The sequence below is a fragment of the Telopea speciosissima genome, chromosome 3 (assembly GCF_018873765.1).
Source record: "Telopea speciosissima isolate NSW1024214 ecotype Mountain lineage chromosome 3, Tspe_v1, whole genome shotgun sequence".
Classification (NCBI taxonomy): Eukaryota; Viridiplantae; Streptophyta; class Magnoliopsida; order Proteales; family Proteaceae; genus Telopea; species Telopea speciosissima.
In genome coordinates, this window is record NC_057918.1 from 48,436,270 (window position 1) to 48,460,292 (window position 24,023).

Consider the following 24,023-nt stretch of genomic DNA (forward strand, 5'->3'; position numbering starts at 1 on the left):
AAGTAAATGAATAAGTGTCATGCCTTGGCGACGCCTTGACAACTTTGACCCTCACTGGTCTCCCCCTTCACTTTTGGTGTGCCGCTGGCCTTAGTGCTCATAACACCAACTCTGCGAACAATGGGACAATAGTCAGCGATCAAAAGCTCAACAGAATGAAGTTAATTACAAGAGTAGAGAAGTGCACCATGGGAACAAACCGACCCTCGAGAATGTGGGGACTGCGCTTGGTAGCTAAGGCATCAAGGCTTCGAAGGAGATACGCGTCACCCGAAACACCCCAGTTGTACTCGGTGGCCTGACCCAAATTGGTAATATACCTAAAAAACAACAAAGACGTTGCGTTGCGGCACTAACTAAACAAACCAAATCCGCCGGAACCAACTAGTATGCATTTGCCCACCGGGAGGATAGGATCCAAAATGTCTGAGCAAAATTGACCCATTACAATGAAAACCAAAAAAGTAAAAAGCCCTACTTTATAATATAACCATCCGAAGGTCAATGTCAGCCCATTGGACTGCCACCAACACTTTATGGGTCTCCCAACCTTGGATATAAGCCTCAATACGGGATCAATGCCGAATGCAACTGCATCGATTTCCTTGGTGTTGAGAAAAACTTGCCCTCGAGTTTTGTAGAACAGTAGGAATCAAAACATTTTAATGGGCGCTTGTAGTTCTTTGTCTATAACTCGAACAAAATCCAAAATATGAAGCTTCAATGTTGCATCCGTATCTTGAAATATGTGGAGAATTACAAATTCTATATGTTGAACATTCTTCGTTGTAGTGGAGTCTATTATTATTTCATTCATAATAATTATCTTGTTTCCCTTTGTTGTTCCTGTCGTCCCTCATCGGAGTGGTTTTCCTCTTGTATTGACCTTTTCGGCTCTTCCTGTGGCTGTATTGTTGTTGCTGCGTCCTTTGGTTCCGAGCATAATTTGTCAACCAGTCTCTTTAACACAAACGTCTGTCATTGATGGGAAGGCTTTAGGGAACACAAATTTTTGTTGCGATCAACGACACCTCGTCGTGCTTCCAACTACTTTCCACCTACTTTAATAATACACTCAGAAGAATAAAAAACTTCACATTAAGCACTTCACAATATTGAGAAATTGAGAATTTGACAAAAACATCATCCTCAGACTTAATGATGATCTCATTGGTCATTGATAACTTCTCCACCACCGGCCACAAGAAGAAATTGTCACTCCGCCATCATCTATAAGTAAAATAGCAGTTTTCTGTTCGGCAAATGAACTCTGGTCTTGAAAACATAGGTATCTATGGTTAGGTTCGGCTCTAATATCAAATAAGGGACTCTGAAATTCCAGATTATGGATCTCAGATGCAAGCAGGCTCAATGATCAAATCTGAGATAAAGGAAGCAATTGCGTTGTTAAGGCAAGAAATCAGATCGATGGAGTGGAGGGAAAAGGGATGAGATCGATCATCTTAGGAGGAAGAGGAGAGAAAACGTGTGGAAGAAGAGAGGAGAGGAGAAGAAATCAGGTTTGGGATACCAATCCCGTATGCACTGTTTAATAACACAAAAACTCTAAGAAAAAAAACTCATATTCTTTACTCAAATCATTTCTAATTGATGGTTGTGGTATTCCATATATAAAGACCTTATAAAGTTCCTAAATTAGTGGGCGAGCCTTGGCACAACTGTTAAGTTGCGTTATTGCAACCTGTTGGTTACGGATTCAAAACTTGGTCAATAGCCTTCTTCAGATGTTTTGTAAATCACTCCAGCTTTTCCTTTGTTGATTATTGAGTCTGTAATCTCATGGGCGACAAGAGATATACCTACCTTTATGAGTATCACTTGTGTAGGTTTATTTCTTTTGAGAATCATCTCTCATATGTCATAAGGGATTATTCATTTCTACCTGGCATAAATGTTTTTGTACGGTCCACTTAGGAAGGGATTCCTTGTCGCCCCACGTTATTGTGCCACATGGGATGATGATTTGGCACTTCTGACCATAAAACAGAGAGTGCATCAGTGCATGGTCTCGATTAGCCACATGTCAAAAAACATTTGACACCAAAGAAGGCCTTCCTATGGGGGCTATGCGCGTTCCACATGCTCTTTCTAGCTTGTGATTGTACATTGATGGTCTCAATAATTCCAAAGTCAGATGGAACTAGTGAAACTTTTGTTTTGATAAGTAATGGCAAAATTATAAATTGCTCTTATATGTATGTTTATATGTTTGTGGCTGGTTGCCTGTCTTTTTATGAATTTATCGTTTGTATTTGTATAACCATGACTTGGCTGGCCATTCTTGGTTGAATTTGTACCTAAAACTGTATAGTGAATTTTTTGAAAGTTAGTATCTCTAACTATAATTTCATCAACCAATGTGAAGGCCTGAATTTTCGTCACACTTTATATCCCTCATACAAGAGCAACCGTGATCCTACACCTGATACTGTAATTCAGGGGCTCCAATTTTTGAAGGCTTCCATCAAGGCTATGTCCATAAAAGTGATTGAGGTGAATAAAAAATAGCCCTACTGCATATATCAAGAGACGATGACTATTCTGTTCTTGTTCCTAATTTACACTTAATATCAGGTTCCAGGTGTTGAAGCTGATGATGTAATTGGAACTTTGGCAATAAATAGTGTTGCTGCAGGGTTCAAGGTGGTTCACTTTGCTTTCATTGCTATTATATGAAACTTATTTGGTATCTTGATGTTTAAGCTAATTGTTAGATTTTGATGTAGGAGCTAGGGAATTAATGAATGACTATCTATGCCACTGTTTCTTCCTCTAGAATAATATTTCTCTGCATTATTTCAATAATATGGCTGTAGATAAAACAAAACCAGTAATGCATCTGATACATAAATTGAAGACACAATATTTTCTCTTTTCTAAGTTTGGATCATGGTTCGAAATTTCAATTTTGAAACCCTGGTTGAAACCAAAATGTTGTGCCAAATACCAAAATTTCGGAACCGAAATGGCCATTTCGGTGGCAAAACTGTTAAATTTTGCCTTGAAACTTCAGTGTAATCCTATTTAAGCATGATTACACGTATTCAAACCATTATATTGAAAAAAAAAACCATACAAATTCTAGTTTAGCTTTGGACCCTAGGTTGCTAGTGCATGCTGTAGCCTACCATATTCTCTCTTATATAACCTATTATACACATAATTTAGTACTAGAAAACATGACATCCAATAAAATCAATTTGAATTATATATTAAGAATAAAGAAAAACCATTTAATAGTACGTCAATGTCCAAAAGTTTCATCATAGACACTTAAATAAGTACAACTATGCAACTTTTGACACCCCTATGCCTATGTTAGTACCGCATAGAATTCTGAGGAGGCTCAAAACCTCTACAAGATTTCTGCCGCTAACGGAACCATTCCCCCATCAAGTCATAGATTGGCTGAATGGAGTCTAACATATAAAATATTAAAGGCCAACCAATATATATTGACTCTATTTTATTCAAAAATTTGTTTCAAGAAAATAAATTTTCAAACCAGAAAATTAGAAACAAATTATTTTAAAAAAAAAGTTAAATCTAAAATCGTGAAGCCATTGATTGGCCTACGATGTCTAACATATAAAAAATTGAAGGCATGGTTTGAGGTTTTGGTCAGGCCCAAAATCGAGATTTCAGCCAAAATTATTTATTTTTTCCAGGGAGTTTCGAGGTTGGGTTTTTGAGGGCCATATGACCAAGTTAGGTCTTAAAACTTGTAGGACAGCCTATTTCAGTCCCTCTAAACATAGTGGAACCCTTAGATTTTTCGAAATCACACCCAAAATGGTAGTTTGACTTTGGACCCTAGGTTGTTAGTCTATGCTATGTACAATCTCTACCTAGGCTATTCCATACAATCTTTATTACTAAAACACATAATTTAAGTAAAGCAACTTTTTTTTTGTTTGGGGTGAGTTAATAATCATCACCAAAAGTGACAAAAAACAAGGAGGATCCCCTAAGGGGCAAGGAGAAAAAATAATGAACCTCTTAGGGGATGTTGGGGGGGGGGCAAAGAAGAGGGGAGGCCCAGAAGACAACAATATGCCTGTTCCTTGGGGAGGGAGTACAAGCATAGTACTAAAACTCGTGAAATTTCCTCGCGAGATATCGAGCTTTAATTACAAAAATTCCCTTCTATTTATACGCTATCTCGTGACGTGGAGAAGGGGCACTCGAATAAGAGGTGACCAATGTCTTCCCTTTCGTTTCAGCAAAGACAACAAATTGGGGGAATTGTGATCTGACAATGAAGAAGAAATGACTGCATTGGAAGGCAGTTGGAGAAGGCTCTCCACATACAGAAGCTGTGGTGAGGGATATGACCCTTGAACCAAACGAGCTTACGCCAATGGGAGGTGGGCTCCCAAGATTTGACATTCCATGTGGATCTGGAGATGAAGAGACCCGAAGAGGAGGGAGTCCATGTAACTATATCTCCTGAACCTGATGGCTGAGTTGCGGAGGAGGGGGATGGGACACAGCCATCCTGATGCATGATGTCTGCAACAAGAGAGTGTCTGTGAAGGCACACTTTGTGAATCTCTTTGGAGCCGAATAGGGCGAGGACACCCAATGGATGCCAATGGTCAACCTAGAGACAAGTAGAGGACCCTTGCTCAATCTTTGAGATAATGCTCCCAATAGCTGAATGTCTAAGATTCAGGATCTTTCTCCATACCCAGAAGGAATCTGGAGTAACTGTCCAAATGGAGTCATTCTGAAGGAGCCCTGCATAAATCCAAGCTACCCAATACTTTTCTTCTTTGCTGCGATCTTCCTGATCAATTTACGAATGCCTGCTGGCAGGGGATTGGCAAATGCTTGCTCGCTCTCTGTTGATAGGCCCCTCTTCTCCTTATTCTGACGGAAGGACAGCGCCTGCTGGCGCGAAGGATGATTGGCATGTGCCGGATAAGGCAGCCATGGAGCTAAGCTGCGAGGCTTTGTTGGACAGTTTTAAGGCATTCAATACCACTCTCGGTGGAAGGATCCGTAGAACCTTTGAGAGGTTGGAAGCTGGGCACAGGGCAGCAGCGCCTACTGGTCGACGATTTAGGAAAAGGTTGCCACCTCGGACTGCTTCCCTCAGTGTAAGCCAGGTGTATAGGAGGAAGAAAATATTAAAGGCGAAGCATAGTCGACAGGCTATGGAGGGGTCCCAGCGGTGAATCACAAGATCTATGCGATCGGCGGTTGGCTCCTTGAACCTTAATTAATGAGCTGCATTTTTTGGAATGCCAGGGGGATTGGGAACAAGCCTACTAGCAGGCGTCTGAGAACACTTGTAAGCTTACATAAAGTGGATATTGTTGCGGTGGCTGAACCTAAAGCGCAGGTTTCTAAGGCGCGTTTGATCATGCGTAGGATTGGCGTGGGCATGATGCATATTTTGGACAGGTTATGGGTCTTTTGGAAGGCGTCGTTGCAAGTTCGAGTTGTGGAAGGGCACTGTCAGTTTGTTACTCTGGAATGCCAGGGTGTTGGTGCTGGGCCTTTCCTCATGACTTTTGTCTATGGCCTTTGCACGGCGGTGGAGAGGAGAGAAATGTGGGAGAGACTCGAGGCGTTCTCTCATTCTGTCATTTTCCCTTGGTTGTTGGGGGGAGATTTCAACGCTGTGGTTTCACCGTTGGAAAAGACGGGTGGTAGACCAGCCTGTTCTCTGTCCTTGGAGGAGTTTGGGTGCTTTTTGAGTAGGGCTGGCCTTATTGATACAGGATACGCTGGCAACATTTTTACTTGGTCGAACAACCAGTCAGGTGTGGGCAGAGTGATGGCTAGGCTGGATCGGTTCTTGGTAAATAACTAAATACTGCTTGGGTGGGTGCTTTTCCCAGGTACTTGGTCAACCATTTCAACAGAACATGCTCAGATCATGTGCCTATTGGTTTCACCTTTTCGGTTGCTACCCATCACACTTTTTCAGCCTTCAAATTCCAGCAAATGTGGCTACGACACCCTGATTTTTTGGACTTTGTGAAGGGCCATTGGGACAAGCCGGTGGCTGGCACGCCTCTCTTTTTTCTGTTCATGAAGCTTAAGAGGCTTCGCAGTGCTCTTCGCAATTGAATAAAACAATCTTTGGCAACATTCATCAAAAGGTTAGGGACGCAGAGGATTCGGTTAGCAGAACGGAGGTGGAGTTTGACCAGCAGGCTGATGACATCTCCAAGGACAATCTTGAGGAGTCTAGGAAAACCCTATAGAAGGTGTTACTGCAGGAGGAAATCTTCTGGAGGCAAAAATCCAGGGTCACTTGGCTGAAAGAAGGGGATCGTGACACTAAATTTTTTCATTCCATGGTCAAGGTTAGAAGAAGGTAGGCTGGTGTTCAGAAAATTAAAGGGGAAACTGGTGATTGAATTGATGACCCGGATGGGGTGCAAGCTAAGGCTGTGTGCCATTTCTCAGGCATCTTTACTTCTCAGGGCTGCTTGGTGGATGAGGAGCTCCTTTCCGTGATCCCACGGTTGGTAACGGAAGAGGATAATGCTTTTCTTCTCTTGACTCCGTCTATGGAGGAGGTAAAAGGGGCTGTTTTCTCTTTGTCCTGTGACAGTGCGCTGGGCCCATATGGCTTCTCTGGATATTTTTTTTACTTCCTACTGGGATGTGGTTTGCGATGATGTTCTGGCAGCGGTCAAGGATTTCTTCGAAGGTGGTATCCTTTCGAGGAGTTTCACCTCAGCCAACTTAGAGCTAATCCCTAAAAAGGACAACCCTGAGGTAATGGCTGACTTGAGGCCTATCAGTCTTTGTAATTTCTCGTATAAGATCATTGCTAAGATCATTAAGACAAGGTTGGTAGGGGTTCTTCCTCACCTAGTGGCAGAGGAACAAGGTGCTTTTGTCCAGGGCCGGTGCATCCATGATAATATTTCTATTGTTTAGGAGGTGACTCAAGACCTGAACAGGAAGACTAGGGGCAATGTTATCCTTAAGTTGGATATGGCTAAGGCCTATGACCGATTGGAATAGAAGTTCCTATGGATGGCCCTCTCTCAGTTTGGCTTCAGTAACTCCTGGATCAGTCTGATTAGGAAGACGGTTGAGAACTGCTGGTTTTCTATTGTTCTGGGGGGCAGCCAGTCGGGCTTCTTCAAGTCATCTAGGGGAGTGAGGCAGGGGGATCCCTTATCGCCTGCTTTGTTTATCCTGGCAGAGGAGGTCCTTAGCAGGGGTATTAAGGAGTTGTTTGTTGCTGGGCATGCTTCTTACTTCAAGCTATCGAGAGGTTGCCCCAGGATCTCTCACTGTCTCTTTGCAAATGACACCATAATTTTCTCAAGGGGCCTCAAAAGCTCGCTCAAGCAAATCATGGGTTTTCTTCGCAGGTATGAAGGCTTTTCTGGACAGCTTGTCAATAGACAGAAGAGTTGCTTTGTGCGAGGTGATAAGGTGTCGCTTGCTAGAGCCAGGATGGTTGGGGAAATCACAGGGTTCCCAAGGAAGGTCCTTCCAATCACTTATTTGGGAGCTGAGCTTCACTTTGGAAGACTGAAAATCTGTTTCTTTGATGATCTGATAGAGAAAATAAGAAACAAGGTTGCAGGTTGGAAGGGAAGACTTTTATCTGTTGGGGGACGGGTCACTCTATTAAAACATGTCCTCTTATCCATCCCGATCCATGTTCTTGCCACCTTGGATCCGCCTAAGTAAGTCTCTCGGAGAATTTATAGTATCTTTGCTGATTTCCTCTGGGGAAGCTCTGAGTGGAGCAATCGTAAGCACTGGGTTTGTTGGCGAAAGGTCTGTAGGCCACTGGAATAAGGTGGTCTGGGGGTTAGGCTTCTGGAGGATGTTGGCCTCTCACTCAGGCTTAAGGGAATTTGGAGGGTTCTCTCTGAACAATCTCTTTGGAGTGGCTTCTTCAAGGCTAAGTTCTTCAAGAATCTTCACGTGGTTTTAGCTGGTTTGCCTAGTGTTGGCTCTAAGTCTTAGCGGAATGCCTTGGTGTTTAAGAGCCTATTGCTGTACAACTCTCGTTGGTTGCTTGGCGTTGGTAATATTCTCTTCTGGCTGGATAACTGGTCTGGGGCTGGCCCTTTATTGGATGCAGTGGACAATAGCCTCTTGATTGACTTGGAGGTTCGCCTTAAGGATGCGGTTGAAGAGGATGGCTCCTGGAAGGAGGGGCTAATGGACCAAATTGATTCTGCTACAATGAGAAACAGCATTACTTCAGGTAACTTTGCCTTTAGTGATAGGGAAGATGTGCTAGTTTGGACCCCAGCAAGTGATGGTTGCTTCACTACTAAAGCTGCCTGGAACGAGGTGAGGAGTGTGTCGCCTGCTGTTCCCTACGCCAAGTGGCTCTGGAACTCTACCCTCCCAGTGAAAGTTGGTTTTTTTTCATGGCAGCTCATGAATGGAAAGATCCCAACTAATGACTCTTTAATGGCGGTGGGCATCCCCTTGGCGTCTAAATGTGTTTGTTATGGCAGCCCCAGGAGGGAAACGATGGATCACTGTCTAGTCTCAGGCCGGACGGCTTCCAAAGTCTGGGGTTACTTCTCCAGTATTTTTGACATTGAAGCTCCTCTCTATCAGGATGTCAGGAATCGCATCTCTCTATGGCAAGGCTTGGCAGGCAGTCACTGTCACAGTGCTTTTATCACAGGATTGCTTCCAGCTCTGATTGTTTGGGAACTTTAGAAGGAAAGAAACAATAGAAGACATGGGGAAAAAAGGCGTTCTGCTAACCTCATCATCCAGTGCATTAAAACCTGGGTGAAAGACCTTCCGTTACCTTCTAAGATTGGTAAACAGGGATCTGCCAGAGATTGTTTGATTCTGCAGTGTTTTGGTCTCTTGGCTCCGATACCCAAGCTGAAATGTCCCCTCCCTGTCTATTGGTGTCCCCCCTTTGCCTCTGTTAAACTTAATGTGGATGGGGCTTGTCGAGGTAACCCTGGGCTTAAGGGGGGGGGGAAGGAGGGATCATCAGAGACCCGAAGGGAGTGGTGTTGGCAGCATTCTCTAACTGCTATGGGCTCTGCACCAACTCCATTGCTGAACTGAGAGCTCTTAGGGATGGGTTATCTTTGTGCCAGGAGCTCGGCTTTGCTGACGTGGTGGTTAACTTTGACTCTGCCTCCATTGTCAGGATGGTTAACAAAAGGTGTAACCTGTGGAAGGGGTGGTACTGGTTTCAAGCATAGTTCGAGAACTCGTTTCGTTTCGGTATTTCGAGCTGACCGAAATATTCGAAATTTCGGATATTTCGGTCGAAATATTGTATTTTTCTGGTATGTTTCGATAGGTCATTTCGGTGGGTTTTAGGCCAAGTTAAGGCCTGAAACTTCATGGAAACCCTATTTTAGGCTATATAAACACATTTAAATGTTCAAATTGCAAAAATAGTCACCCAAAATGGTGTTTTGGATGTGCACCATTGATTGGCAACGTACGGTCGAACCCTAATGTATAAGTGTATAACTTAGTTAATTACACATTTACACATACACATTGTACATTAAACAAGTAAATTGACTTGGAACTAAGTTGGAAACATAATGACTCATAAGTTAAGTCATAAATCATAATATAAAGTACATAAGACATCAAGTCAATAACAAGTTAACAAATAACAACTTAAGAGTTAAGATTTAAGAAGATGATATCAAACATTCCAAATCACAATATGTCAATATCCCCAATTGTCCCCTACAAGGCTACAAGTCAAGTAGTCAACTAGTCATCATTCATCTCAAATGTTTACAAATTTGCTAATAATAACTACTCCACCGTCCAGGATCAACCCCACTCATGGTCCGCTGGAGCCGACGTGTATTGCTCTCTGACTGTAGGGATTAGGCAACCCACCTCCTCCACTTGTACCTGCTCCTCCACTACCACTAGCACTAGCTCTAGAGGTACTAGCTCCTCCACTACCACCTACTCTCTGTCTCTCGACTCTCACCTGATCCTCATGATAACTGGCTCTGCTCATCATCTGTGCTCGTCTCCAATCCCCATGGTACTAAATCTCGTTTCGTTTCGACCGAAATTTCCGAGATACCGAAATTTCGTCGAAATCTCGGTCGAAATATGGTATTTTTCTGTGGGTGTAAAATGCCAAAAATGTCCGAGATTTCCGAAATTTTCGAAACGAGATGACCGAAATTATCGAAATTTCCGAAACGAGATGACCGAAATTTCCAAAATTTCCGAAATTTCGTCGAAATTTCCGAAATATTGCATTTTTTCATTTCGGACTTGCGTTTCGTTTCGGACAGGTCGATATACTCGAAATATTCGATATCTCGACCGAAATTTCGCGAGTTTTAGTACTATGCCAATCCCTAGCCTCTTGCTCAGTCTCTATATCATCAGGAACATAGACATCATCACTGTCATCATCATCATCATCACGATGGCTTGATTGGCCTCCCGCTGTACACCTTACTGCTTCCTCAAGATCTACTTTTGCCTTTTCCCTCTGAGCCTTCCTCTTACTCCCTCCCTTCATGTAATCAATGACAGCCCTAGATACCTCCACAGGGACCATATGACATGCGACCACTTCAGGAGAATTCCCAGCTAGATGTTGTTTGAGTCTAGTGGCACCACCTCCCAAAAACTGCATGTGACAATAGTTGCATTGGGATTTTCTTTTATCCCCATCAATTGGAGTGCCATGCAACCATGCAATGTCACCCCTAGTGCGCCTGTGTGTGCTCCCCTCCTCCTGGGTCTGGGCCGGCTGCCTCTGCCCCTCTTGCCTCTGGCTCTGTCGTTTACCACGGTTCGTCATAATCAGACTAGTTTACTGTTGCATGAATAAAAGACAATTTATTAATCACTGAAGCACATCAATTCTTTTAGTTTAAAATTTTAAATGTTTAAGAATTAAGATTTAAGAGCACTAACACAAGTATATAAGTATATAACTATTTAGTATTTTTCCCCTAACCCTCATATTTTTCTCATATTTAAAGACAATTTTTAAAAATATTTTTCAAATAAATATTGGCCTAGCACAACAAAATCGAAAAGATATGTAAATGGGCAGCAAATAAGAAGTATGTACAATTTACTTTTATATTTTTCGGTAATTTTAAAACAAAAACCTCATATTTTTTCTTATTTTTTGCTATTTTTTTGAATTTTTTAAATATTTTTTATAATTTTCAAAAATTAAAATAATTAATTATTGGCAGAAAAATATTTTTGACACCATGAGGCCATAGAGCGGCCAATGGTGTCTAACATATATTTAATTCATCACCATACAATATACATAACCCCTATTATTTTTTGATTTTTGTTGTAAATAAATCCAATTTTTGAAGTAGAAAAATAAATAAATAATATATATACCAAAAAAAAATTTCGACACCGTGAATTCGTAGATCGGCTTCCGGTGTCTAACATATATTTATTTCATCACAAACAAACATGTTGATCAAGCATTTCCCTAAAAAAAATCAATTTTGAGAATATGGTTTTACCTGAAATAGTGGAAAGGCTTCACAGATGTGCTAAGAAGTCTGTTCTCCAAGTGATTCCGGTGTAGATGTGGCAAGGATTCAAGTGGGAAGTGGAAGATTTAAGAAGAAATAAGCAAAAACCTTCAAAAACCAAGCAAAAGAGGAAAAATGCTCTGTTTCTCAGTCTCGGTTGAAATTTCGACCGAGACTATCGAAACATGGTATTTTATATAAAGCATTTTTCGAGATTTTTGAAATCTCGAAATATCTCGAAATCTCGAGAATTTCGATCGAAATTTAGTATTTTTTTTATTCGAGGGGTCATTTCGTTTCGAGGGGGTCGAAATTCTCGAAATCTCGATCGAGATTTCGCGAGATTTTGAACTATGGTTTCAAGAGGTTCTGGTTCTTATTGCGCCCTGAAGGGCTTCGGTGTCTTTCGCGTACCGGGAGAGTAATAGGGTTGCTGACTGGTTAGCTAACATGGCATGTGACTCTGGATCTTCATCCACTTTCCAGCCTGCTAACTTGTCGTTGGGGTCTCTGAAAGGGATTCTTAAGGAGGACATGGTTGGTCTGCCGATCCTTAGAAAGTAGTGCAACTGTGTATACTTTCCTGTGTATGAGTTTTTTGGGATTGAGAGGTTCTGAGAGATTAGTTTTTCGGGTTGGGGTAACGTGGAATGTCCCCCCCTTGTATTCTTTATTCTTTTTGATTTTTAATAAAAGCTCAGGGGCTGGCCCGGGTTCCAGATAAGGTTCGGGTTAAAAAATAATAATAAAAAAATTTTACGAATGCCTGCTGAATTTACCTCTTTGATTTTTCTCAAGCCAAGAGGTCCAAGATCTCCCTCATCCTTGGGAAGACAAACTGAGGCCCAATTCGTACGGCGGAGGAATTTAGAGGCTTCAGAACCTTTCCGGAGGAAGGAACACATAAGAGATTCAAGCCCTTTGATCGAGGACTGAGGCAGCCCAAAAACACCTGACCAATAAATATATGAAGATTGGAGCACAGATCTAATCAGCTCCAGACGATCGACATAAGAGAGGAGCCTGACCTTCCATAGTTGATGTCTCTTCCGCATAAAATCAAGGATAGGGATGTAGTGGTGAGCCTTCAACCTAGCAGGAATAAGAGGCAGCCCCAGATATTTATCTGGAAGGTGGCGAAAGGGGAAGGTTGTCCTTGCTTGGTGAGAATGCATATCTGAATCACAGAGCCTTGCCAAAAATAAGAGGGATTTCAGGGGATTGATTCTGAGACCAGATAATCTTTCAAAATGTCTCAAACAAGCCATAAGAGTCTCAAATGAAAGGAGATTAGCTTTGGACAAGATCATGTGGTTTTCAGCAAAGGCCGAGTGATTTATCATAAGCTTCTTGCACTTGGGCATAGGGAAGATGAGCTGTTGGTTTGTCTTGCACTGAATCTCTCTAGAAAGCACTTCCAGAGCATGGGTTAATATAAGAGGAGACAAGGGGGCAGCCTTGTCTAATGCCTACAAAGGAGGAGAAGAATCCAGCTGGGTTTTCATTTACAAGGATCGAGAACTGAGGGGTTGAGATGCAGCGATAAACCCAATTAACGAACGCTGGAGGGAACCCCATTTTGTTCAAAAATTGGCAATGTAGTCCCATCTTTAAGAATCAAAAGCTTTGTGGATGTCTATTTTCATCAGGGCTGTAGGAGAGTGACCTTTTCTTTCAAAACCGCAAACCAACTCATTACATAGAAGAATATTGTCAGTTATATTTTTACCAGCAATAAAAGCAGATTGATTTTCACTGGCAAGGGAGGCCACAACAAGCTTGATTTTGTTGGCAAGAATTTTAGCAATAAATTTGTAGATGGTGTTGCAGAGGGATATGTGCTTGAAATCTGACATAGTGGAGGCACCTTCTTTCTTAGGGATAAGGCAGAGGAAGGTTTGATTCTTACCTTTGATTTGGCTGGGATTGAAGAAGAAGCTCTGAAGGGCCTTGGTGAGGTCCCCTTTGATAATGTCCCAGCAGGAGGAGAAGAAGCTCATACTGAACCCATTTGAGCCTGGTACTCTGTTAGCCTTATGAGAGTGAACAACCACAAGGATCTCGTCTTCAGTAGGGATGGCTTGAAGAGAGCTATGGAGGGAGCTGGGGATGAACTTGTTGAGCTGCTCCTCAGGGATAGGATCCGAAGAGCCAATGGAAGGGGATAGTAGTAAAGAACTTCCTTAGCCCTGATGCCATCGACTGAAGTGAGGGAACCATCTGGAGCCAAGAGCAAGGGAATGGAGTTCGAGTTGGTTCTGTGAAAATATGTTGTATTGGAAACTCTCCTCTTGAGCAACCAAAGTCTAAAGATTCAAAGCAACTTGCTTCTCTTCCTCTGCTAGGCGGATATTGACAGTGTCAGATTGGAGACTTAGTTGGATCCCAGTGAGCTTAGATCTGCAGTCAGAACCCAAGGAGGAAACATTTCCAAAAGAATTAGAATTCCAAACTTTAATGGCACCCTACTCATTACGAAACTTTCTGGCTAAAGCTATAAGAGGGGTGGAATGAGTCTGGACTGGCTTGTCCCAGGCAGATTGGACAATGGAGAGAGGAAGTCTTGGTGTGTGGACAACATATCAAAAAATTTGAATGGTTTTGGACCGAAGGAGATATAGGGTTGAATGAACAGTGAGATAGGGGTATGGTCTAAGATGCTTGGGGATCAAAGGTGGCATGAGATGAGGGAAAAGCAGATAACCAAGCTTCATTGACCAGCACATCCAATTTGCAGGCTATTCTGGAGTCACCACTTCTGTTGTGCCAGGAGTATTTCAACCCAGACCACTGAAGATCATTGGCATTGATATCATTAAGGCAATCATTGAAAGCCTCTACTGAAGAGATGTCAAGGTGATCACCTCCTTGTTTTTCATGTTCAAAGCGAACAACGTTGAAGTCTCCCCCAAGACCCAGGGGTGGGAGCCAACCTGCATAGCAATATTACGGAGATCACCCCAGAGGGTAGCATGCTCCAATGGGCTGTTAGATGCATGTATAACAGTGAAAAAAAGTGGGTATTTCCCTTGGGTGTCTCTGATTTGGAGATGGAGGAATTGGGATGAGGAAGCCAGAAGCGAGACTTGGATTATTGATGGATTCCAAAGCAGCCAAAGACAACTGTTAGGGTGATGGTAGTTGTTGGTGAAAACAGACCAAGAAGGGGCTATAAGGGAGGCAATACGAGAAGAGTTGGCCTTAAAAACTCTGGTTTCTATAAGACAACAAAAGCAACATGGAAAAGTTTTATGTGAGAATGGACTTCCGCATGCTTGAACGAGGAATTGAGACCTTGAGTGTTTTATGGGAGAGATTGATTCATGTCGAAGGGTGGAGAGGGTGCAACAATGTCCTCTAGTGAGAAAGAGGGGTGGCTTTTGTGGCACAGCTGGTAAGAGCAGATAGAAGAAGCTTCAGAGGGAGGTGGAGGATATCTCAGAAGCAGGAGAGGAAGGGAGCAGAGGGGAGAGCATCAATGCAGCAGGCGCAAAAGATTGAGTCTTGAAGGTGGGTATAAAGGAGGAGGGATGATGGAAGATGGGGTACCCAGGTCCAGACCCGAAACCGGATCCAGATGAGAGGGCTCGGTCGAGTTAGGGAGAGGAGGTTGGGCCATGTTAAGAGAAAGAGATAGCTTGTTGGAGAAGTGGGTTGTGCCAGAAGGCAAGTGGTTCAAGACAATAGATGAGGCGATGGGGGGAGTGGGCCCAAGGAGAGAGCGTACGAGCTTAGTGGTGGGCCCCTTCTGTGAGAAGCTACTGGAAGGTTATAGGAGGTAGAAGGTTTAGAAGATTGGTTTTTCTGATTCCCTTTCCCCATCGGCTTCTTCAGCTGACTAAGGTGGTCCAGACTCAGCATCTTTAGCATCTTCCACGGGTAGTGAGTGACCCAACCTGACTTACCCTGTAGAGCTGTAGAGAAGGCGACTGCACTTGATGGCAGATGATCGGCACGAAGAAAAGGAGATCCATGGAGGGGCGAGTCAACTTGAAGCGCAAGCAGATCAACATGAGCCAGAGGAGCAGACAATGGATGTTGACGAGACTCGGGACAAGACGAATGAGGATTATCAGCACCAAGAACTGACATGGCTGTAGAGGAAGCGGCAGGTACGGTCGCAGTTGTGGGGTTCGATGGGTCAACATGAGAGACTTGCAGAAGGGAGAACCTATTAGGACTGCCGGTCTTTTGTGGAAGTTGAAGCGTTGGTCTGGGTAGGTTGAGTAGCATGATGAAGGGAGGTGTTAACAGTGGCAGCTAGCTTTGGAGGGGGCGGACGTTCTTCTTGGGAAGACGGAGAAGGATGGCACTGTTTAGTATCATGGCCGAAAACAAAGCAGATCAGGCACTGAGGAGGGAGCCATTCGTATATTATGGCTTGTTTGAAGGAGTGTCCCTCATCATCAGCAACCAAGATTGAGGTAAGAGGGACAGCATCTGCTGAAACCTCCACACAGATTTTTGCATAAGCAAGTCTGTCTTGCTTCTTTATTCGGACATCATAGTAAAGAGGTCTTCCCACTACCGAACCAACAACACTGAGACCATCTTCGAACCAGAATTGGAGTGGGAGACCAGGGAGCGCAATCCAAAGAGGAATGGTTGAGGTCAACTTTCTGGAGTTGTAGGTATTTGCCCCATTGCCTGAGGAAAATGGGTTTTTTTAACCGACTTGCCAAGGCCCACCCTCAAGGGCACGTAGCTTATATTCGTCGGAGAATTTAAAGATGAAGAGTCTTATCTAAAAGGTATGTATCTAAAGATCCACTCAGTCACCATTTTGCAATTGGAACTCAGTTTTCATCTATTTGGGGACATGGAGATAGAAGATTTGGGCTTCATCTGCTACACACATCTTAATTTCTTACAATAATTCCAGAACATTGTACCAAATAAATCAGAATCTGCGATCAAGCTTGTACAGACATTGAGAAACATACCTGATCAAATCACACGTCAATACCTTTTGGGAAGTGAACCTGATATCTGGAGCACCATGGAAGGAGAGTGAGTGGGTTTGTCTTGCAGAGAATGCAAGCCAGATAAGTATAATAGGAATTTGTACTGGAATGGATCCCATACCTGTTCAGAAGACAATTCAATACCTTCTGGGAATTGGGCCTGATTTCTGGAGCAGAATGGTCGGGGTGGGCAGAGATATATGGACGGGTGGGAGAGAGAGAGAGAGAGTTGTGTAGTCTGTGATGGGGCAGCAGGACTTCGAACCTACATGGAATAAAGAGGTAGAAGAGGACTGCAGCATATTGAGTAAATATCCTTGGGGTTGGTGCACATAACAAGGCTTTGGTTTCTTTCCAACACTCTTAAAGGTGGCAATATGCAGTTATTGAATAGTGAATATTCAGTTTTTCTTATTGTTAGCATAGTTATCAAGGTGGGAAGGCGACCATGGCGTTTTAGAGGTCAAAAATCAAGGCGACACTGCCATGGCGGCAAGGTGCCCACCTAGGCGGCCAAGGCGTCCAAGGAGCCTGGACACCATGGCGTTGCCTTGATAACTATGATTTGAAGTAGTTAGTTGTCATCCTCTTGTACTTGGTATCTAATTCAGTTTTGCTTATACTGCCTTAATTTATTACAGGTCCGAATTGTCTCTCCTGATAAAGACTTCTTTCAGATTTTATCTCCTTCATTACGTCTTCTACGAATAGCTCCACGTGGAACAGAGTGGGTGTCATTCTCACATGACCTTCGTATGCTGATTTCATTTCTAACACTTTTATAGCTCAGTTTTGATTAAAGCAGTTCTTTTACTTATGTGAGTTCTATTAACTACTAAAGATTTTCATGGTTGCTCTTGTAGGTTGGTCTCATTTGGACTGGAGGACTTTGTGAAAAAATATGGATCTCTAAAGCCTTCCCAGTTTGTCGATATAGTCTCACTTATGGGTGATAAAAGTGATAATATTCCAGGTTCGTTGTTTCTCTCACTCGCTGTTGTTGTTGTGATGTGTGTTTTTATTGTTGAAAGCTTCACTCCCTTAATTTTGTCAATTGTTGCTTGCAACTTGCAAATTGGACTTTATTAAAGTATGTGTGTTTCTTTTCTTAATGCAGGGGTTGAAGGTATTGGAGAAGTACATGCTGTCAAGTTGATCACCAAATTTGGTATGCCTAGTTACTTATTTAAGGGAATCAATGTAATTGAATTGGAATGTAATTGATGAAATTGGAAGAAGTCTTTAAATTAAACCATGAAACTTCATACTCTCCATATTATTCAATTAGATAGGCACTCCGTTTTGAGAAAGACCATAGCAGTAGGCACCCATAGAAGGGGACTCCCATGGTGGGGGACTCCGACGGAGGGGACTCTCAAAAAGATTTTTGTGATTTACCAATCATACATTTTCAATCGTTTGATTCTGAATGGAGATCCTTTTAATTTTATGATACAAAAATCATCAAAGATGATTATGGGACGGAACTGTGATAGTGATACCCTCGGCCCCTTTCAAAAGACGAAATTAAAGAATGGTATTTCGTGAGTGGATGTGTGACAATGTGTCTTAATATACCCTTGGGCCATCTCCACCTCATGCCTTACGGTTTTGGGTTGGACCCCGAAGTGGTATTTCATGGGCTACCCAACTTTATTAAATAGAACACTAGTAGGATGGTAGGAGTTGCTATATTGTAGTTGGATTCATATTAAGGGTCTGATTACTGAAGAGAGTATTTTTCTTAGTTGTTTTACGATTTTGTTTTAGAGTCCAAGTCCTATCTCGTTTTTTTGGGATGGATGGTCTATACATTGGGCTGTAACCTTATTGTTGGTGTTGAGTTAATGAGTTTGAGTCTTAGCTTTTTGGGATTGGTTTGGAGTAGGAATTGTGAGTGAATTCTCCTAGTGATTTGCATTCTTTTTGCTGGTTTGAATTTCTACATCTCTCTTTCACTTCTCTGATATTCCTGCATCATTTGGGCCCACAATTTACACAAGCAGGGGAAATTTGGGCCAGCACCAACCTGTCTCGTGGTAGAAAATGATGGTTGATTTGCCTCCAATAGCAAATTGGCTGAGTTGCAGTCTCCTTCCCTAAAAGTAAAGTTGGGATAATATATGAGCTGGAAAAGAGGCAAATCAAACTTTCACAGGCTAATAGTTGGGAAGCCAACTGTACGAGTGCCAAGATGAAATGTACCCCTCAATTTTTCAATTTATGGAGGTGGTTCCACATGACTGTGAACAAGAAACCTAACCAATCTCTTTTCTTTCTAGTCTTTTGCTTTTGTTTCATTTATTTTTTTTCGTACTTACTATTTGTGGAGCCCACTAATTCAAGTTATCTAACCTATTACCTGTTAATTGCCATCGTATATATGGGCAGGTAATTTGGAGAACTTGTTGAAATGCACTGATCAGGTTGACGAGGAGCGCATGAGAAAGGTATCCTGAACTATTCCAGTGGATCTTTTCTTCACTATGTATGGTTATGTAAGCTAGGGTTGAATCCACAGCCTTGCCATTGGGGCAGGAAGCAATCTAGTGCCCCTAGTTGTAAAGCAAGTTTTGCAAGATACTTTGGATAGTTACTGTTAACAGGAATAAAACTAGAGCTGAATGCTTGGATAGTCTAAGGCAGACCCCAAGCCATATATTTATAATGAATAGAAAATATTACATGGACAGAACTGTCCCTAACAAAGCCGACATGGCTGTACATATCATAAAAGAGGTAAAAAGTCCAGAATACCCCCATGGTATTCTGGCCCATGCAATCGAACACTCCCCCTCAAGTTGGAGCATATATGTCATGCGTGCCCAACTTGACTAAGATAGGAAGAAACACTTTGCCACTTAGTCCCTTAGTGAACACATCAGCTAACTAATCAACAAACTTCACAAAGGGAACACAGATGAGTCCAGCTTCGAGCTTCTCCTTGATGAAATGTCGGTCAACCTCTACATGCTTAGTACGATCATGCTTGGACAGGGTTATGAGCAATGCTAATGGCTGCTTTATTATGAATTATCATAATAAAGCATCATTGGAAGATGGGCAGCAACACCAATATCCTGCAACAATCCTCTAAGCCACAAAAGTTCACAGATTTCTTGAGCCATTGCATGGATCTCTGCTTCTGCATTGGACCTTGCCACAACATCCTGCTTCTTGCTGCGCCATGTGACAAGGTTTCCACCAACAAAGGAACAATAGCCAAAAATTAATTTTCTGTTAGTAGAGTCAGCCCAATCGGCGTCGGTATAAGCTTCAACCTTCAGATGACCATTGGGAGAGAGAAGGATTCTTTTTCTTAGGAGCAAACTTCAAACACTGCAAAATATGAAGGACTGCCTCCATGTGAGAGGAATAAGGATCATGCATAAGCTGGCTCACTAAACTTACAACAATGGCTATGTCATGTCTTGTGTGAGAGAGATAGATTAGTTTGCCACTAATCGCTGATAACAACCTTTGTCAACAGGTTCGCCCTCTTTATCCTTAAGTCTTGTAGTAGCTTCCATAGGAGTATCTGAAGGATGACAACCTAGCAACCCAGTCTCAGACAACAGATTTAGGATATATTTTCTTTGAGAAAGAAAGATGCCCTTCGAAGATCGAGCAACTTTTATCTCTAGAAAATATTTTAGAGTCCCTAGATCCTTTACTTCAAACTTACGGTCAAAGAGGTGCTTCAATTTCTTGATAGCATCACCATCATTACCAGTGACCACAATATCATCCACATAAACGATGAGAATAGTTACCTTGTCACCAACTTGTCTGATGAAGAAAGTGTGATCAGCATTGCTTTGCTTATAGCCTGCTGAAATCATAGCCTTGTGAAATCTGCCAAACCAGGCTCTAGGTGATTGCTTCAAACCATAAAGAGCACACTTCAATTTACAGACCTTGCCCCTGGTCCTGTCATCAGAGAAGCCTGGTGGAATATCCATATATACCTCTTCCTCAAGCTCCCCATGGAGGAAGGTATTCTTTACATCCAATTGCTGAAGATCCCACCCAAGATTTGCAGCACAAGACAATAACACCCTTACAGTGTTGAGTTTCACCACTGATGCAAAGGTCTCCTGATAGTCAACTCCATAAGTTTGAGTGAACCCCTTTACAACTAGACGTGCCTTATATCGATCCACTGTCTCATCTGCCTTCTATTTGACCATAAAGACCCATTTACATCTAACTGGTTTTTTCCCTGGAGGAAGAGCCACAAGTTCCCACTTATTATTTTTGTGTAGTGCTCTCATTTCTTCCAACATTGCTGCCTTCCACTTTCCATCTATAGATGCTTCCTGCCAATTTTTAGGAATGGAAACAAAAGAAAGAGAAGATACAAATGCACGGAAAAAAGGAGAAAGAGAACTATAAGAAACAAAACGAGATATAGCATGCAGAGTGCATGTCCTAGTACCTTTACAATGAGCAATAGGTAGGTCGGAAGAAGAGGAATTACCAGGAGAGGATCTGGATCTTGAGCCGGCAACTGGATGGGTATTGGTGCTACAGTGGATTAAAGTTGCCTCCTTTTGGTACCTCCCTTTTTATAGGTAATCATATTGGAGTTGTCAATCCTGTTCTGAAACTCACCAATAGTTCTCTGGACTAGAGTCAGCTCCCCCTGAATAGGAACATCAACAACACTCTTTTCCATGGTCTCCCCCTGTAAAGGATTCCCTTTGGATGAGGGAGGAACAGCCAGAGGAGGTTGGGCAGCAGCCATGGGGGGCTAGACAGCAGCCGTAGGGGGCTGGACAGTAGCCGTAGGGGTTAGAAGAGGAGGAACATCAAAGGACAGCATATCTTCACTAGAACTCTCACCCTAAAGAGGTGGTGAAGAATAATGGGAAAGGGTCTCATGAAAGATAACATCCATACTGACCAAAGTACGGCGGGAAGGGGGATGGTAGCATTTATAACCCTTCTGGGTTGGAGAATAGCCCAAAAAAATACAACGTAACCCCCTAGGTTCAAGTTTGCCTGGAGATTTTGTATCTCTAGCATAACACACACAACCAAACACTTTAGGAGTCACAATAAAGGAGGAATTCCCCATTAAAACATCAGCTGAGCTACGGGAGTCAAGAACCCGAGAAGGTAATCTATTGATGAGATAGGCTGCAGTGAGAACAGCATCTCCCCAATATTGAGATGGGACATGCCTAGCAAACATCAAAGCCCTGGCCACCTCTACAAGTGGCGGTTTTTCCTTTCAGCCACACCATTCTGGGCAGAGGTATCAACACAACTAGTCTGGTGAACAATACCATGGTCAACTAGGTATTTTTGAAAGTGAGATTCTTTATAGTCAGTGCCGTTATCACTTCTCAATATTTTGAGAGTAACCTGGAATCGAGTTTGGACCATGTTATAAAAATGCTGAAAACATTCAAAAACCTGATTTTTTGTGTGTAAAAGATACACCCATGTTTTCCTAGAATGACAGTCAATAAAAGAAACAAACCATCGATGACCAGAAAGAGGTGTTTTACTATTAGAACCCCGAACATTAGAATGCACCAATTGAAAACAAGAAGAACTCTTTTTATTTGATAAAGAATAAGTTGAACATGTCTATTTGGCCAAAACACAAGCCTCACAAAAAAAGTCATCTGTATTACATTGGGTGACCAAACTAGGAAATTTAGCACATTTATTTGAATACTACTAATGGAATGAAGGTTAGTAGTAAAATTAGGAATATGTAAAATAGAGGACAAAGGAAGAGAGGAAGTGCAGTTGATGATTCCTTTTCCATGCATGGAAGAAAAGGAACCATCAGCTACTTTGACCTTGTCTTTTCTAGAAGTTGAAGAATAATGATGGAACAAGCTAGAGGAACCGGTCATGTGATCTATAGCCCAGTATCTATGATTCAAGGATGGGAAGCTATAGAAGCACAGTGACCACCAAATGAAATACCTGACCGGGCAAAGTGTGAACCTGAAGGAGTAGAAGAGTTGGCTGTAGCAGCAGCAGAATTCCTTAGCACACGAAGGAATGCTTGTAGATCGTCCTGGGATAGACCAGTGTCAGTATTAGGGGCTGTGGTAACAGACTCAGTATGATTAGCCTTGTTCTTTGGCTTTTTCTTGGCAGCCCTCTTAGTCTCAAAGTCAGCCGGTTTCCCATGAAGTTTCCAGCACTTCTCTTTGGTGTGTTAAGATTTGTGACAGTGCTCACAAACAACAGTGCCAGTAGTAGAATCACCAGAAGAAGTGCCAACAAGTGCAAGAGTAGCCGGGGCAGCAGTCTGGAGGGCTGATCTGTTAGTAATAGGAGGGTGCAACATAGCAGCCCTATGGTTTTCCTCAGAGGAGACCAAAGCATGGGACTGTTCAAGTGTGAGAAAAGGCTTATGGCCCAACACCTGAACACGAACCTTGTCATACTCCACATTCAAACCAGCCAAAATATCATAAACCCGAATCTTGTCCACATGCTTCTTGTATGAAGTGATTTCAGCAGCAGTAGTCGGGTGATAATCAGAGAAGTGGTCCAATTGTTACCAAAGACTGCGCAAAGTAGCATAGTATTTGGATACAAATAATTCTCCCTATGTAGTGTGTAGAGCCTTCTTCCGGAGTTAATACACCTAGGCATCATTGCCAAGTTACCCGTAAGTTTCCTTGCAAGCAGCCCAAATTTGAGAGGCCGTATCAAGGAGAAGAAACCCATGCGCAAGGTCTGAAGTTATGGAGCCAATGAGGTAGGACATGAGCACTCCATTGTTTGCAAGCCATCTGTCTTGAGCAGCACCAGTCTCAATTGGCATAACACTGGTGCCATTAATATGGCCAGCAAATGGCAAAGGAAGCAAACCGAGACCAAAGCAAGTAATTAGTGCCATCTAGTTTGACTGGATTAGGGGGAAAGGTATGATAATCTGATTTGCCTTGGTCATCACCAACAGAAGTAGCAATCGAAGTCACTGAGTCACCCATGAATGCAGTAAAGAAGCCCAAATCGCAGAGAGGGGCTGTTGTGAGGCAAAAGCCAGTAAAAAACTCCAAGAGAAGTGCCAAAAATTGAGAGAGAGACCTCTGTATATGCAGCAATAGGTGTCCCAAAAAATCAGCAGCAACAGAGATGGCAATCCCCTAGATTGACTTTTGCAGGGTTTTGGAAAAAAACCTTGATTTGGTAGAATCGATGTAGGGGAGAAATCAGGCAAAAACTCAGCAAAAGGGGCTGAAATTTGGGTCGAGTGGTCTTCTAATGGTGTTGGATCACTCCTCCAAAAATTAGCTTCAATGGATACCTGAAATCCCCAGATCGATAATTGTTAGGGTTGTGAGAAAACCCTGATGTTGGGAAGAATCGATCTGAGGAAACCTTCAAGGAATGGAGATAGGAACTTGGAAAAATCTGCTGCAGGTCTTGATCTTCAATAAGGGAGATCAATTTCTTGTTAGGAGATGAAATCAATCCAAAAAAAAATTGAAGCTTCAAATATCGTAGGCAGGGAGGCTGGTTCCTATCGAGCAGAATTTTTTGTCATTGAATGAGGTGATGGAGGGCAGCAACTGGATCTAGT

At 42.5% G+C, this 24,023-nt stretch overlaps 1 protein-coding gene across 3 annotated transcripts in view; it reads left to right on the forward strand.

The window, feature by feature from the left end:
• Positions 1-24,023, forward strand: part of LOC122654576 (DNA polymerase I) — a 110,480-nt gene that overhangs the window by 75,461 nt on the left and 10,996 nt on the right. For all 3 annotated transcript variants that reach the window (XM_043848721.1, XM_043848722.1, XM_043848720.1), the window contains 6 exons: positions 2,387-2,514; positions 2,596-2,664; positions 17,104-17,189; positions 17,326-17,435; positions 17,580-17,630; positions 18,854-18,912. In XM_043848721.1, coding sequence (XP_043704656.1) covers positions 2,387-2,514; positions 2,596-2,664; positions 17,104-17,189; positions 17,326-17,435; positions 17,580-17,630; positions 18,854-18,912 — 503 coding nt within the window. The remainder of the gene's footprint in view (positions 1-2,386; positions 2,515-2,595; positions 2,665-17,103; positions 17,190-17,325; positions 17,436-17,579; positions 17,631-18,853; positions 18,913-24,023) is intronic.